The sequence below is a fragment of the Chaetodon trifascialis genome, chromosome 13 (genome assembly GCF_039877785.1).
Source record: "Chaetodon trifascialis isolate fChaTrf1 chromosome 13, fChaTrf1.hap1, whole genome shotgun sequence".
Taxonomy (NCBI): Eukaryota; Metazoa; Chordata; class Actinopteri; order Chaetodontiformes; family Chaetodontidae; genus Chaetodon; species Chaetodon trifascialis.
The window spans coordinates 26,236,591-26,250,765 of NC_092068.1; the positions used below are offsets into that span (position 1 = coordinate 26,236,591).

General features: G+C 46.4%; 1 protein-coding gene across 1 annotated transcript in view; it reads left to right on the plus strand.

Annotated features, from left to right (window-relative positions):
* Window positions 1–10,976, plus strand: part of kif20ba (kinesin family member 20Ba) — a 44,839-nt gene extending 33,863 nt beyond the window's left edge. The window contains exons 31-35 of the mRNA XM_070977602.1: window positions 218–259; window positions 5,848–5,922; window positions 6,026–6,143; window positions 8,591–8,739; window positions 9,536–10,976. Of these exons, the coding sequence (XP_070833703.1) occupies window positions 218–259; window positions 5,848–5,922; window positions 6,026–6,143; window positions 8,591–8,739; window positions 9,536–9,616 (465 nt within the window). The 3' untranslated portion in view covers window positions 9,617–10,976. The remainder of the gene's footprint in view (window positions 1–217; window positions 260–5,847; window positions 5,923–6,025; window positions 6,144–8,590; window positions 8,740–9,535) is intronic.
* Window positions 10,977–14,175: the final 3,199 nt, after the last annotated feature.

A 14,175-nucleotide genomic window follows, 5' to 3' on the forward strand; every position in this document is an offset into this window, starting at 1 on the left:
GAACACTTTCATCATCATCACTAAATCAGTGCCCAGCTCGTGTTAGACTGCAAGGAAAAAGTACAAAAAGCAACAATGCTAACGCGCTTTACTCAGATTTCACTTTGTGCTTTTGCATGTTAGTACTTGCACTGCAGAGTATTTAGTTTACTGTTCAGCTGTAGAAGATTGACTGCAATGCCGGCTCGTTTTTAACCAAGTTCTTTCTTTTCTGAAGTCTTGTGTTTTCAGGGGGAGTAAAAGACGAACAACGCGACAGGTAACTTCATTTCTTCGTCTTACTAAACAGCACCATCCACCCATCGTTCCAAACTCACAAGCAGAGAAACATCCCTCATCACACTTCATCATCATTTACTGCATTAGTATAGTTTTCACTCCTGGGCCAAATAATGCAGAGTGCCGAGTGGCTTACTCATCCTGAACACGTTACCGTCCCAGTAAAGCCTATCTGTCCAGCAGAGTCTAAGGAAAACCTTTTCTCTGGACAGATGCTGGCTTGTTGTCCTTAAACAGACCTTCTCACCTCCGGTTTCTTCATTGGCTCCAACACAGCATGCAGGAGTGGATGAAAAACAGTGAGGATACGATGCAGAATAGTGTATGTGTGCATCCATCCATCCTGCATCACTAAAGATTCGACAACAGACGGTCTAACCGTCTTTTTCTCGCTACAGTAGGGAGAGTGAGGATATATTGATTTGCACATAATCTGATTATAGCCAATATCCAGAGTGAGGCATCACACCATGAGGATGTTTACGCCGGTCGCTTGTCGTCGCGGTCCATTCATTTACCCATTTCCACGCTACAGAGCGAAGTGTAACTAATGGCTGACAACTTTCACATTAAACGGCAGCGTCGCAGATTCCCTCCAGTTTTCACCCTCAAACACATTTCCTCCATCATAAGCTTGCTGTGCAGTGCAGCGCTGCAGCATGGGTGGTGTCCTGTGGGACCGAGCACAGATGATGAAAGGTGGCAGATTTATTTAATGTGATTTTAAGGTCAGCAGAGAACGAGATTTCATATGCAAGTGAGAGACTGTTATTGGGCTCAGCTGTGGCTGTAAATATGGAACTCAACAAGTCAGTGACAAATCTGTTTCCCTGCTTTTAGGAGGTCGAGCAGTGAATCATAATGTCACTTTTTATAAAAAAAAACACTGCAAAGAATTGGACAATTTTAAAATCTGGTGACGCCTGGCACGCAGCAATGCACGGCGATATGAAAAAGCCTCACGCGGTGGCTTTAACACGTGCACAGGGGATGGTCGTTTCTGTCAAGCAGAAAAAATGATTTTCAGTTGACAGTCGCTCTCAGTTTGCTGTCAGATTGCTGTGTGTGCTGCACAATGTGATTAAAGAGTGATACTTGGTCGTAGTTGGATGAGACGTTGGCAGGAAATACTCTTCACTCTCTCTGATCGTAACAAAGGTAAACGAGCAGGCTGACCGGAGAATATTTCGGAGGGAAAGCAGAGTTTTGGTCTGCTCTGCTGTTCGTGCTGCCGCAGACTCTTGCTGTCTTTGGGGGGTGCAGTCTAGCTGTGCCTGCTCCCCCTCCTACAGGGAGGTCAGGGTTGTGGTCGAGCCACAGGGCAGTGCTCCTGGAATTTGTTGGGATTCAGCTTCTTGTTCAAGGACACTTGAGCGGATGACTCGGGGTCGAAGTATAAAGTTATTATTAGCGGGTGGCTTGTATGACCACAGGTCCTCTCCGCTCCCAGCGGAGTCCCTGCTGGACTCGCTTCTTCCTGTGCCACTGCACTTACAACATTTTTTTAACCAATTACAACTCGGTGAAATGTGATGAAGGTGAGGCCGCACAGTCCAATGGGAAGAGCTGATTTTCACCACTTTGTGGATGACGGCTGTGCTCTGCAGAATCCATGGCCTGAACACAGCTTCACTGAAACCATGAGAACATCCCCTTCTCGCTTTAAAAATAGAAAAATGAAATGCTCAGACTGGCAGTTTTCATGCTCCAATTATTCAGTGGAACCCTCTCGGCCTCTGCTTCATGAAATTGTTGGTCTTTGCAGAATTGCTGTCATCAAATGGTGAGATAAGTGTTCGTCTGCTCAGCGTTAAGCCTGGTTAAACATGTTGAGCCCCACGCCTGCCGGGTCGATGCCGTCTGCCAATATTGGTTTATCATTGATCTAACAGCATGTGTATCAGCACAAAGCAGCATTTTTGTGGATTTTTTTTTTTGTCTAAATCCAACTTTCATATAATTTCCATTCATGTTTTTCTTTTTACTAATATTCCTAACGACAGTTTTTTTTTGTTTGTTTTTTTTGGAATCGTAAAACACAGAATTCAGAAATACTAAAAGAGAAAAGAAGGAGTTTCATAGGAACCCTATAAAAGCAGAGAAGCTTCCAGTATTGTCTCTCGTCTCGTTCACATGGTCAGAATCAGTGGAATGATTTAGGTGTAGGGGCGCCAGCGCTCTCGTCTCACCCGGCCGAGAGCTGTGTGGTACAGCCGCCTCTTATCTGATGGGTGTGACAACTGCAGGCAGTGACCCAGCGCTGTTCAGGTCTCCTCACAGATAATAGAGCGTTGACAGGCTGGGACGTGCAGACGAGAACACACTCCAGCAAACAAACTGCTTCACCTTTAATTCTCTGTTTTCTCCTCGGCCGTCGCGCTCGCGCTCCTCTCGTCTGTCTGTCCTTTAAACCTCTCGGTCGTCCCTCCGTCCTCCTCTCGGCCTCTCGTGATGCCTGTCGTCTCCCAGCCAGCCCACGAGCTCCTGATGATTTATTGACGACGGTGTGGCTTTTCTTCAGACATCGCATCTGTCCCAGAAAACCTTTATGTGAATTCTTAGCTTTTCTGATTTTTGTGGCCCTGTCAACAGATGTGCCGTGGATCACACACGCTCACACACACGCTCACACACACCGATGCGCTGTATAACTGGTGTTTTTCCGCGGTACGACTCGTCCTTTTTGGCCGTTCTTCTCTGTTCTCACAGCCCTGTTCTCCTCCTCCGAATCACAGGCAGTGCATTGAGATCATCAGAGTTATTTCAAGATAATTATTGCGGCTGTGCAAAAAAAAAGTCTTCTGCTGTTAGTCATCTCGATTCATTCTTGAAGAAATACACGTTTTTATGGGGGATTAACTTTAGCCTGCTTGGCTGGACGAATGCAGCAGGACGTGTGTGTGTGTGTGTGTGTGTGTGTGTGTGTGTGTGTGTGTGTGTGTGTGTGTGTGTGTGTGTGTAGGACGGTATGGTTCAGGGTGTATCAGCCGATATCAGATAAGATGTCAGCTGGTGAGTAACAGTAAGTGTGTTGTGACTGCAGAAGCAAACTTTAACTTTAACATTCGTTAGTAACAGCTGGTATAATGATGTTTGTCACTAACTGGTGAAAGTGAAGTCAATACCAAACAAACTGAGAAGTCCCTCTCGACCCTTTCGCTAACGGTAATTAGCATCATAGCTTTGCAAATCTGTGTATTTGGCCGCCCTCAGAGACCCTCAGGGTCATTTAATCTTCAGTCACATCTGGCAGCAGGCTGAGCTGGCCGACCCAGCTCAGGAAAGAAAGGCTTCATTTGAGCCCATAGTCATCCATTAAAATATGGTCCCAGATACGATCCAGAGCATCAGCTCAGGACGTCTCTGAAAGATTTGTTTGAGCTAATTCACAGACAGATAAGTCCGTTGGGAACCTTTTTTGATGCCTCACTAGAGAATATGAGCATGTTTTTGTTATTTAACAAACAAATTTAAAGGCGTTATTCTTCTAAATGTGCCCAGAAAGCATCGACTCGCAGCACATCTCAGCCTTCTCTGCATCTTTCTTTGTCCTCAGTCTTGATTCGCATTATCTCATGTCTCATTTACTTTCTCCACACGCTCGTTCTATCATCTCATCTCTCTCTCTCTCTCTCTCTCTCTCTCTCTCTCTCTCTCTCTCTCTCTCTCTCTCTCTCTCTCTCTCTCTCTCTCTCTCTCTCACACACACACACACTCACACACACACGTTTTATCTTGTTTACTTTCTCCACACACTCCAATTACGGTTTATCGCTTTAACTTATCACTCCTCATCAGTAGCTTTCCCTTCTTTCTTCCTCACTCTGTCACACACTCCAGCTCCGTTATGTTTCTTCTTCTTCTTCTTCTTCTTCTTCTTCTTCTTCTTCTTCTTCTTCTTCTTCTTCTTCCTTCCTTCCTTCCTTCCTTCCTCGGATTATTTCTATAAACGTCCGCTGAGTCACTGACAGCTCCACATGTTTTGACCTTCTTCCTGCTTTTCAAAGTGGAACATGTTTACGGCATCCTCCACGCCCCCTCCTCTGCCCGGCTGCTGAGTCACCCCCTCAGGTCAGCCTCACCCCCAACGACCAGTCGTGAGTCACAATCGCTTCACTCGCTCGAGCAGCAGAACGCATCCAGAAACTGCTGCAGGAACATATCGACACATCACGTCTCTGAGTGTGTTGGTTTTATTAGGATTTCTTCAGTTTTTTAACAATTGCTGCTTTTATTTGTGACGCTTTTCTTTCCCAGTCTGGGAATATCAAAGAATATCCCTCGCTGGCTTCCAAAGCTTTTAACCACGACAGCTGTGTGTGGACGCAGGGCAGAGTTGACCACATTCATTTGAGTCTTGTTTCTAAACCTGGTCTGTTGTTGAACGTTTCCCAGTACGTCGACTTTGTGTAACTTGTAAGAAAATGAGTTTCATTTGAAGCCGCCAGCAGGTTTTAAGGTTGGATAATGTCTAAGGTTACTGAATGTTCATGCCTTCAATGAAACAACAGTGGAGGTTTAGTGAAAAGGCCGCGGCGCTTTGCAGCATTCAGTGTCCTTCAGCAATACATCCCAGTGAAGCGTCAGATTGCAATACAAAACTGAAGCCTTTCAGCATTCTTTGTTCCTCTCGATGGCTCCAAAGGGCATAAAGTGTGCAGGTGCAGGTCTTCAATTCTTCTCTTTTAGGTGGAATAACACTATGGAAAAAGCAGACCTGTGACAGGCGAATTTTTAACCTGTGAACTGAACGTTTCTCCAGTCAAAACGTGAAAAATGCAAAGGTCTGAAATCACAGCTCTTATGTCATCACTTTCCATTTACTCATACATCATTAACATCACGTCATTCAGCTCATCACCTCTGAAGCTGCAGACCAGGAGGAAAATGTCAGATCGCTTGGCTTGATGAGAAAGTAGCTGCAGGCGGGCTGGTCATCCTCAGCATGCCCGGCATGGAACAGCAAACATTCAGCCATGAGAAGATTTTCCTTTATTATTCCTGAAAGCCAAAAGGCTTCCTCCACAACTGTGTTGACCAGCAGCAGAAGAAAGCATCTTAGACCACATTATGTTGTCTATGTTTGCTTTGTTTATTCTTAATGAATGCTTTTCTGCACGCGGCTGACAACAGTGTTTGTCACTGACATCAGAATCCTGTTCCAAAGTGAACGCTGCAGATTAATTGGGTGTTTCTCAGACACACAGACAATATATTTTGACTGGCAGCAGTTGAGCTTGTCAACTCCTCGAGCCCCTCTGGCAGGTAAATAACCCTAAATTGGAGCTTGTTTTCTGTCCTTGAAAATTATTCCGGCTGGTAAAATGGTAAAAGTGGAATTGACTGCTGACTGACGCGCAGATGTCTGAATGTTTTTCTGCCTCGTATTCATGAGCGGCCCCGTCTCCTCCCAGCCGTCCTGTCATTACCAAACATTGTGTGGTCCTTTCAGCCCCTTGCCTCTGTGTAACCCCCGCTCGCCTGCCTCTGACTGATCCTCTGGTGCAGATGACTCAGTGCGCCCTCAGTTCGTTTGTGTGTCTTAGTGCTTCTCATGTGTGTCCGTAGGAAGAGGTGGAGGCAGAGAACAGAAGGAACACGAGGACCAAACTGACGGCAAAGCTGACCCCACACCAAGAAGAGGTGACGCAAACACACATGCAGACACAAGAACATGTACGATCACACATCACACGTGCATCAGCGCACGGCGACAGACTAACCACTGCTCGCCGTCTGTGATCAGATCTCTTCCCCAGCGGGTCGCCACAACTCTCAGAGCAGCATCCACAGCAGAAAGGAGGGAACGCTGCAGAAGATCGGAGACTTCCTGCAGAGCTCCCCCACGCTGCTCGGCACGAAAGGTTAGTGTGTCAGTGTGCGACTCTTCACTGCGGGACTTTAACTTTCAGTCTGCTGCTCTGCAGAAGAAAGGAATACAGGCTGCACATGATTCACTTCAAACACAAAGAGGAGGTTCAGTACGACGGAGCACAAAGACACTCCAGCGCAGGGTTAAGACCACTTTTCATCCACGAGGACAGAACAAATGCCTCTACAGCTGATGACATGTCTGAGCTGCACTAAACTTGTCAACCACTACAGGAAGTGCACATTCACTATCATTAGATTCATCTAAATTTGACAGGAAAAAAGTAGGAGCGTGAAGGCCGAACAGAGTCATTTTACTTTATAAAGTAAATATAAGTACAAAGAAAGATCATCCATCCATGAGATGTTTCTCGCATAGTACAAAACAAAGATAAGTCTCAAACAAAAACATGTTGATGATGGTGAAGAAACGCTGCCAAAAAGTCTTCAAACGGTGGTCCAGTCTGACTGCTGCTTTCCTCTCGTCGGCTCAGACCTGCCATGCAGTTCTCTCCGCTGACTCTTTTCAATTTCCAGACGAAATTGTTCTTAAATACCTTCGACTTTTCGGTGCTTCAGACAGTCACACCACCTGTCAATGTCACACCGGGGTCAGACAGCCTCGGGCGCCGCCGCTCGTTCACCTGACGCGATGCTTTTAGTGTGAAGGTAAGAACCCACAGCTGTCGTGTGTGGAACAGCTGAAAGGTCAGCGTCTGGAGAGATTTTTAAAGAACAGCTCCTGAAGGAGGAGAATTATTGTATTTTTCTTCTTGTCAAAACATCTCATGAAAAGGCCAGAATCCAAAGCCTGATGCGTCTCATTCCTCTGAGCCTCTGGGAGCGTTCCAGCATTACCAGAAACACACACAACGGTTTATTTTGAAGCAATCACACACACACCGTCGTGCTTCCCCAAATACTCACAGGAGCACCAAGCGTGGAGGAATCTGCCAGCAAACACAGTCAGTCTTTTTTAAAACCAAACCATGTTTTTGAGTCAACACATTGTTGGTTTATTTCAACATTAACAGCTTTAAGGACCAATAAGACGACCTGAAGTCTGTCTTAAAGCCATCAAGTGACCTGTAATGTGTCATTAGAGGTGCATCCTCTTTAATCTTCATGAGCTGCTGCATTTTAAACAATCTGAAGGCGTCCTGGAAGAAACCACCAAGACTCCAGTCATCAAATGATGAAAGTCTGCGTCAGCCTATCAGAATCTGCCCTTTGCACAAATCGCTTTACTGATGCAACATTTCTGAAATACTAAAAATCAGTTGGGGTGGTATTTAAAGTGAGCCTCGGTATTCCAATCATGATCAAGAAGAACACCAAGGTTACTCGCCGATGGCTCTTCATAACCACTCTGCCCACACACACACACACACACACAGACAAACACACCAAAGCATGCTCATACATGCAGCACCCCCCCCCCTCGCCACGGCGCTCTGATGCCTCACACCGCTCACCTCCAGTCATGTGCTGACCGGCTCCAGGGGGCGATCACGCGGTCCGCTAAGGGTTTTAGACTTTGTACATGTCGCAGTTGAAATCACGGCGAAGGACTCACAAGGACAAACCTCGCAGTTCCTGCCGGAGCCGTTTGGCGAAGGATAGCACAGGTTTGACAAAGTGACGGGGCAAGGGCAGCGAGTTTGGGACGCTAATGATGGCTCAGAGGAGAGAGCGAAGACAGGGAGCATATTGGAATCAACCGGAGTCATCTCTGCGCTCTGTCCTCGGGGACGGACGCTTTCACTCGGTCAATTAATTGTCGCCGCAGGGTTCCAACACAAGGGTGCTGTCTTCTGCCGCCATCTGATCCTCCCTCCATCCCTCTCCGTCTCTCCTCCTGTCCCTCGACCCTTCATCTCTCACCTTTGCTTGTCTTTTAGCTTTGTTATTGTACTTCCTCCATCACCTCACTCTGTCTTCCTTCATCTTTGTCGTCCTCTCGTCTCCTTCCTCCGTCCCTTTCATCACTCTATCCTTTCCTTTCGCCTCCTCCCCTTGCCGTATCTTTCTCTTCCTCCCATGCTGCTTCCCCTCCTTTCTCTCCTACACCCCGCAGTCTCCTCTGATTGCTCCTTTCTTTTTTTAAATCTGAACAGTTGCTAATTACAGCTGTGACATTGTCGTCTTTACAGATGCTCGATTGTTTTTTCATATAAATGTCTCAGCAATTAAAGGACATTGTTTTCAGTATGAGCGTTTTCTCTGAAAAGACCAAAACCAGCAAAGATTTAAGTGCAGATCTGAGACTTCCAGACTACAGTAGTTATAGAAATGCCTTAAATCTATGACTCAGATGATTTATTCACATTTCATTCACGTTACATTTAACCATCACCACCAGAAAACGAAGCAATCAGTTAAAAGATCTCTCGTCCAGTCAGCTCGTTCCTCTCGTCTTAAATTGTCTCCGTCTCTGCAGCCAAGAAGATGATGAGTCTGGTGAGCGGTCGGGGTGGTGCAGACTCAGCAGCCTCCTCTTCCTCCCTCAGTCTGAGGGCAAAGAAGAACAAAAGGAAACTGTACAGGCCACCTGAGATCTCCTCCCCCATGGACATGCCCTCACACCCGGTGAGTCTCTCACACACACACACACACACACACACACACACACACACACACACACACACACACACACACACACACACACACAGCTCCTCAGTGCTCATACATGGTATGAACGTAAGATTTCTGTTTGACTTATCATGAAATATACCACCTCGCTTGCTGTTGATACACTTCAGCTGCCTGACTGGAGAACAGTGGAGAGTCAGTTCAGCCAAACAGCTCAAAGACATGGAAGGAACGTCCCAGTCAAAAGTGACCTGAGGAGGGTCCTTCAACCCTCCCACTGCTGGTAAAGAGCAAACCTGCTGAAAACTGGACTCAGCTTGAGAAGCTTTGAGACGTTTGTTGGCCAATCACAGTGCAGCGTCTCTCACAGGGCGAGCGCTTTCTTCTGCACGCTGCAGCATTCGGCCTTTACTGACCTCACTATGAACCCCAGCGTGCTTCCTGACACGCAGTCTGCACTCGGCCAATCAGGACGAGGCTTCCTTTCGCTTTCGCCAATGTCGTCTGACTCTACGGGAGCACGTCTTCTTCCCCCGTGGTTCTTTCTATCTCATCAAAACTGTCGAACACAGAACTACTGTGACGTACAGTGTCCTACGCAGTACTCCAAATATAAACACAAAGATGGCGGCACACTCTGCTCCGAACACAACAAAACGACTGATAAGTGGAGAGTCGAGGTGAGCTTTGGTGGACTTTGTCAGGCAGGCGACGGTCAGCTCGGCTGGGTGGCCGAGGCCAACGACCACGAGGCGGTGAGTTTAACAGTTTGTTGTTTCTGTTCTCGTTTCAGATCATCAACAGAGAGCCGGAGGAGAAGGAGAGCGACCACCAGGTCATTAAGTGGCGCCTTCGCTCTCGAATGGATAAATGATTAGTCCTCGTAAAGTACTGTACTTTTTTTTTTTTTTTTTATCTTAACACTGTCCGAACAAATGAAGGGACCATTCATTCTCAAGAGCACACAAACATTTTTCTGTGCCCTAATGGCTGGAAACCCCAAGACAGAAAAATGTCTTCTAAGTAGTCTTATTTAATTTGAAATCTTCAATATTTAGTGTTTCAAATCAGTTCTTACAGCAGCAAAATCACTAATGTAAAGTTTGCTATGTGGTAAGGTGGCAGTCAAGAGTTAGCTTAGCTTAGCTTAGCTTAGCTTAGCTTAGCACAAAGGCTGGAAACGGCTAAACTGTCTCAGTGCAAAGCTCAGAAAACACCTCTGAAGCTCACTGAGTGCTCGCTCACTGTTTCTGGACAAACACCAGCTCACGGTGTGTCTCCATCAGAGTGCTCCTCTGCCGTACGTTAGCCAGGCCGGCGCCTCCCAGCTGCCTCCAGTCTTAACGCTCGGCCGTGAGTCGTTTCTCTCTGATAACAAATAACTCGCTTCCCAAAATCATTTAATCAACTTTTGGCTGGTAAAAAGTATGTAAGTCTCACTTTTTTGTTCACATTTACCATCAAACAACTCCAGAGTTACTGCATATATTTCAAATAGTAAGTATTTATATATCTTTTCACTACACTTTATAGACAAAAGATGCTGATTTTTTTATGTTTATTCTTGTATTTTTCATTTTCTTTGACGTGCAATTTCACACTGAACATTCTGGACTGTGCTGGAGTTTGGTTGGTATATTTTTATGTTTATTTTCACTTTATATGAACAAGCTACATCCGTTAAAAAAATAAATTTAGTACCATTTTTCAAATATCTGCAATAGAGGCAGAAGCTCCACAAACATTTATTTTCTGAAAGTGTTTCCAGCACAGCTGCTAACAGAGCGCCTCACGTTGTTCTCAGAAACCTGTTTTTGCCACATTACCTGTGAAACAGTTCAGACGTGCTCACTAAACTCCCTCTGCACTTTATCTCTTTCCTCAAAGTAAAGAGGAGCGAAACATGACACTAAGTGTAGACGCCGCCGGATCACATGACCGGCGTGTTGCTCAGCGGCTGGTCTGACGGTGCGATGGCGGACGTCGAGCTCTTTCGTTCAGTGTTCGGTTCCAGATGAAGGACTGCTGAGTTTTTTTCCTCCGTGCAGTAAAATTTTGTTCAAGCTGCCTCAGAAACGTTTGTTGTTCCGTTCCTGATTGTTTCTCTTTGGAAATTGTGCACTTTTCTCTATTTTCAGTCACAGCATCATGTGTTTTCTCCTCTTTCGTACCTGATTTCTTTAGGTTGAATTTGTCATTTACAATTAAAAATACAAAACATTTGTTCTCATATGCAGATCTGCTGTTTTTCTTTTAAATTTCTTAGCATATTGTTGAATTTTAGTACTCTTATGACCTTTTTATGTCTAAAATATTCCATAATTAGCTGTTCTACATGTTGTGTATTTGCATTATCATTTACCTTTCAATGTCCTCCTGCAGCCTCTCGTCTTGTTTTTGGTGGATTTGCTGGTTTCAGACCTGCAGTCACATGTTGACCGTGTTTTGTGATGGTAAAGCCGGCCAGCCTCTGCAGGACTCCATCACTCTGGTGTCAACGCTAACGACTCACACGGTGCAGAAATTAAGCGACATATCAATCACCTGCTTCACCTGCACAATGACAGACGAGTTCATAACTCTGCTTTCAGGCACTTGAGCTCTAAGAAGCAGTTTTTATGTTTGCACTTACAGAGCAGAAGTGTGAAAAACAAGTTTGAAAGCTGTCGGCGACAGCGAGCCCCCCCAGGTGGCTCGTGTTGGAGGTGGACTGTCGCGTGTGGGCACAAGTAAAGAAGAATGAGTGAAAGCGTTCCTGCCCCCGCGGGGAGTCGCTTTGCACAAAGAGCATCGAAGAATATCAATCAAGCAGCGAACATGACCGCACAGGATAACATGGAACAAAGGCGTCCTCTGGGAACTGATAGAGAACATCAAGTGCAAATTAAAGTGCCACGTTCAGACCATGTGACCAGAGCCGATGAAGCAGCCGGATGCTGCGCGGGACCAAGGACGTCACGCCTCTTTCAATCTGCATCCATACCTTCGCCCTGACGGCACGCTCAGCCCACGGAAGCTGCCGAGGATCAGCCGTGATCTTTGTGAGCTAACTTCAGGGTCTGTCATGTGACGCTGCTCATTGGTTCTCCTGTTCTCTTGCCTTCCTGAAGACGAGTGGAGCCTTTGTAAACGTAGTGTTGGCCTTCATTTTGTCCTGAAGGCGGCGCTAAAGGAAAGCTTAGAAATGAAAAGGTGTCATCCTCTGGGGAGCGTGAACATGTGCTGCACACTGGTCATTCAAGCTTTGACCTGATGGCTGAATCAGAGGAAAGGTCAAAGTGTTACTACAGACTGTCACTGTCAGTGTGGACATCAGCTGTCGTCCTCTGCATGGACCCACGGACCAGCGTGTCCTGCGAGGACTCGCCCCAAACTAATCAGACGCTGATTCTTCCTCTTTACTTTTCTCTTCTGACCAACTCTTCGACGTGAACTCTGAGATTCTCTGTTTTGAGCGGCGCACCCACAGGCTTTGATTCAGTGAGCGCAGCTTTTTGGAGAAAGCAAGAAGTTCAAGCAGCAGGCTGACAGTCGAGAGGCTCCAGAAGTCCTCGCCACCGTCAGTATCTTCAGTTCTTCAGATCAGAGTGACCTCTCAGCTCCGGCCCGTGTTTCCCCAACAACACACATGCACGACAGGGTGTTTACCAGTTTAATAATTAGCGCCCATCTTTTCTCCTCTCTTATGAAACCATGTGCACTGGTGGATGTTTCCTGTGACAAATAAAGACTCAATCAAGAACTCTGTGTGAACAAAGCCTAATGGAGCTACATTTAAAGAGAAATCCTTTAAGGAGCCCTGATCACTCCAAACATGCTGAGTGTGTGCAGACACAAGCACCTGCGTTATTATTTTAAGCTGCAGTATGCAACACTTTGATGCTATGCTGCCAGCTGTGCATCGGCTGCAGCCCGCTGACGTAGGGAACAGGACGTAGCGCTGATGACGTCAGCGACAGTTTCTGAAGGGATGACCTGAAACCTGGACTCTGGACTGACCGCTGACCACCAGCTCCATCAGTTACTGCAGCCAGAGAATCCAAATGGAGGCAAACAGGAGGAAGTTTGAGTGGAGCTGAGCTGAGAAAGCAGGTGACGAGCAGCACGGCTGACTCTGATTGGCTGAGAAGAGAAAAAAAACAACTGTCAAAGGAAATTTTTCAATCAATTTGAATGTTATTCTCGAGGTTTTGTCCTTTATTCCTGACAGTTATGGTTATATTTCACTCAGCAGCAGGCAGACCTGACCTGAGGTGGTCACAAAGACAGAGACCAACAGGGCAGGAAATATTATTGATAATGAAAACTAGGATGAAAATACAAGCATCAAAGGCTCCACTGCTCCTTTAATACAATGGCAGTCAACATTTGACACAGCTCAAAGTATTTCGCCTTGTGTACACGCTTCAGTCGCCGCCTCTGAAGCAAACAAGCATAACAGAGTCTCCCAACAAATCCCAGATTCACCAGCGGCCTCGATAAACCGAAATCAGCCTGTTTTCGCTGACGAGACGATCGCACAGGTTGTCAAGGTTGAGCCATAAATGTTTTGACCTGCAGAATCGGGCGGTTCGGCCTGTAATCCAGTTTGTTCCCACATTATTTTACTGTTATCATAACCAAGAGAAACTGAGGCTGAACTATTCAAAGAGGACCGCTCTGTGTCTGATCAACCGTTTCAGGACTACATGAGTTCACTGGACAGCTCATCAGGAGGAGTGACCAGTGCTGGAGCATGAAGTCATGGAGACTGAGGAGGACGAGGAGGAGGAAGGTGGAGCTTCCAAAACACGTCACACACTGCAGCTTTAACTTTAAGCAGCGGAGCGATGAATCGAGCTGAGCCGAGGCTTCAACCACAGACCTGATTGTGGAGACTGTCGGCGGGGCAGCAGAGACTTATTTACATGTTTTCTGCTCGATGGATAAATTATGATCATTAAGGTGTGAATATACGGGTTTGAAAGCCTCCATGCTGCAGAGTGCAGACGCTTTATGAGCGTCAGAAAGACTTTAATCCAAAGACATCATTAGAAAGAAGCCTCATAATCACCAGACAACAGAGAGAGGCAGAGAGATGACAGCCGAGGAGGGTAAATGCAGGGAAAATACAAGAGAGACGGAGAGAAAAATATATCAGGGAGAGCAGGATGACAGAGAGCTTACAGAACAAAGAATAAATGAGACAAGAGGATGAGGGTGAGCGAGGATGGCGGCGAAGGTGAGAACTCAAATAAGGACACATCCATCTGCAGCTCGCGCTCTTTTCCCTCCAATTCAGCAGCTTTCAGCACAGAGAAAGGAAAGGCAGTCATGTGTTGTGTGAGTGATGGAGAGGCTGCCATGATGCAATTTTAGCAATCACGTCCCACACAGCTGGGCCCTTTGTGCTGCGTGAACAGCCCTGCCTTCCTGTTCGCACTCCACACACAC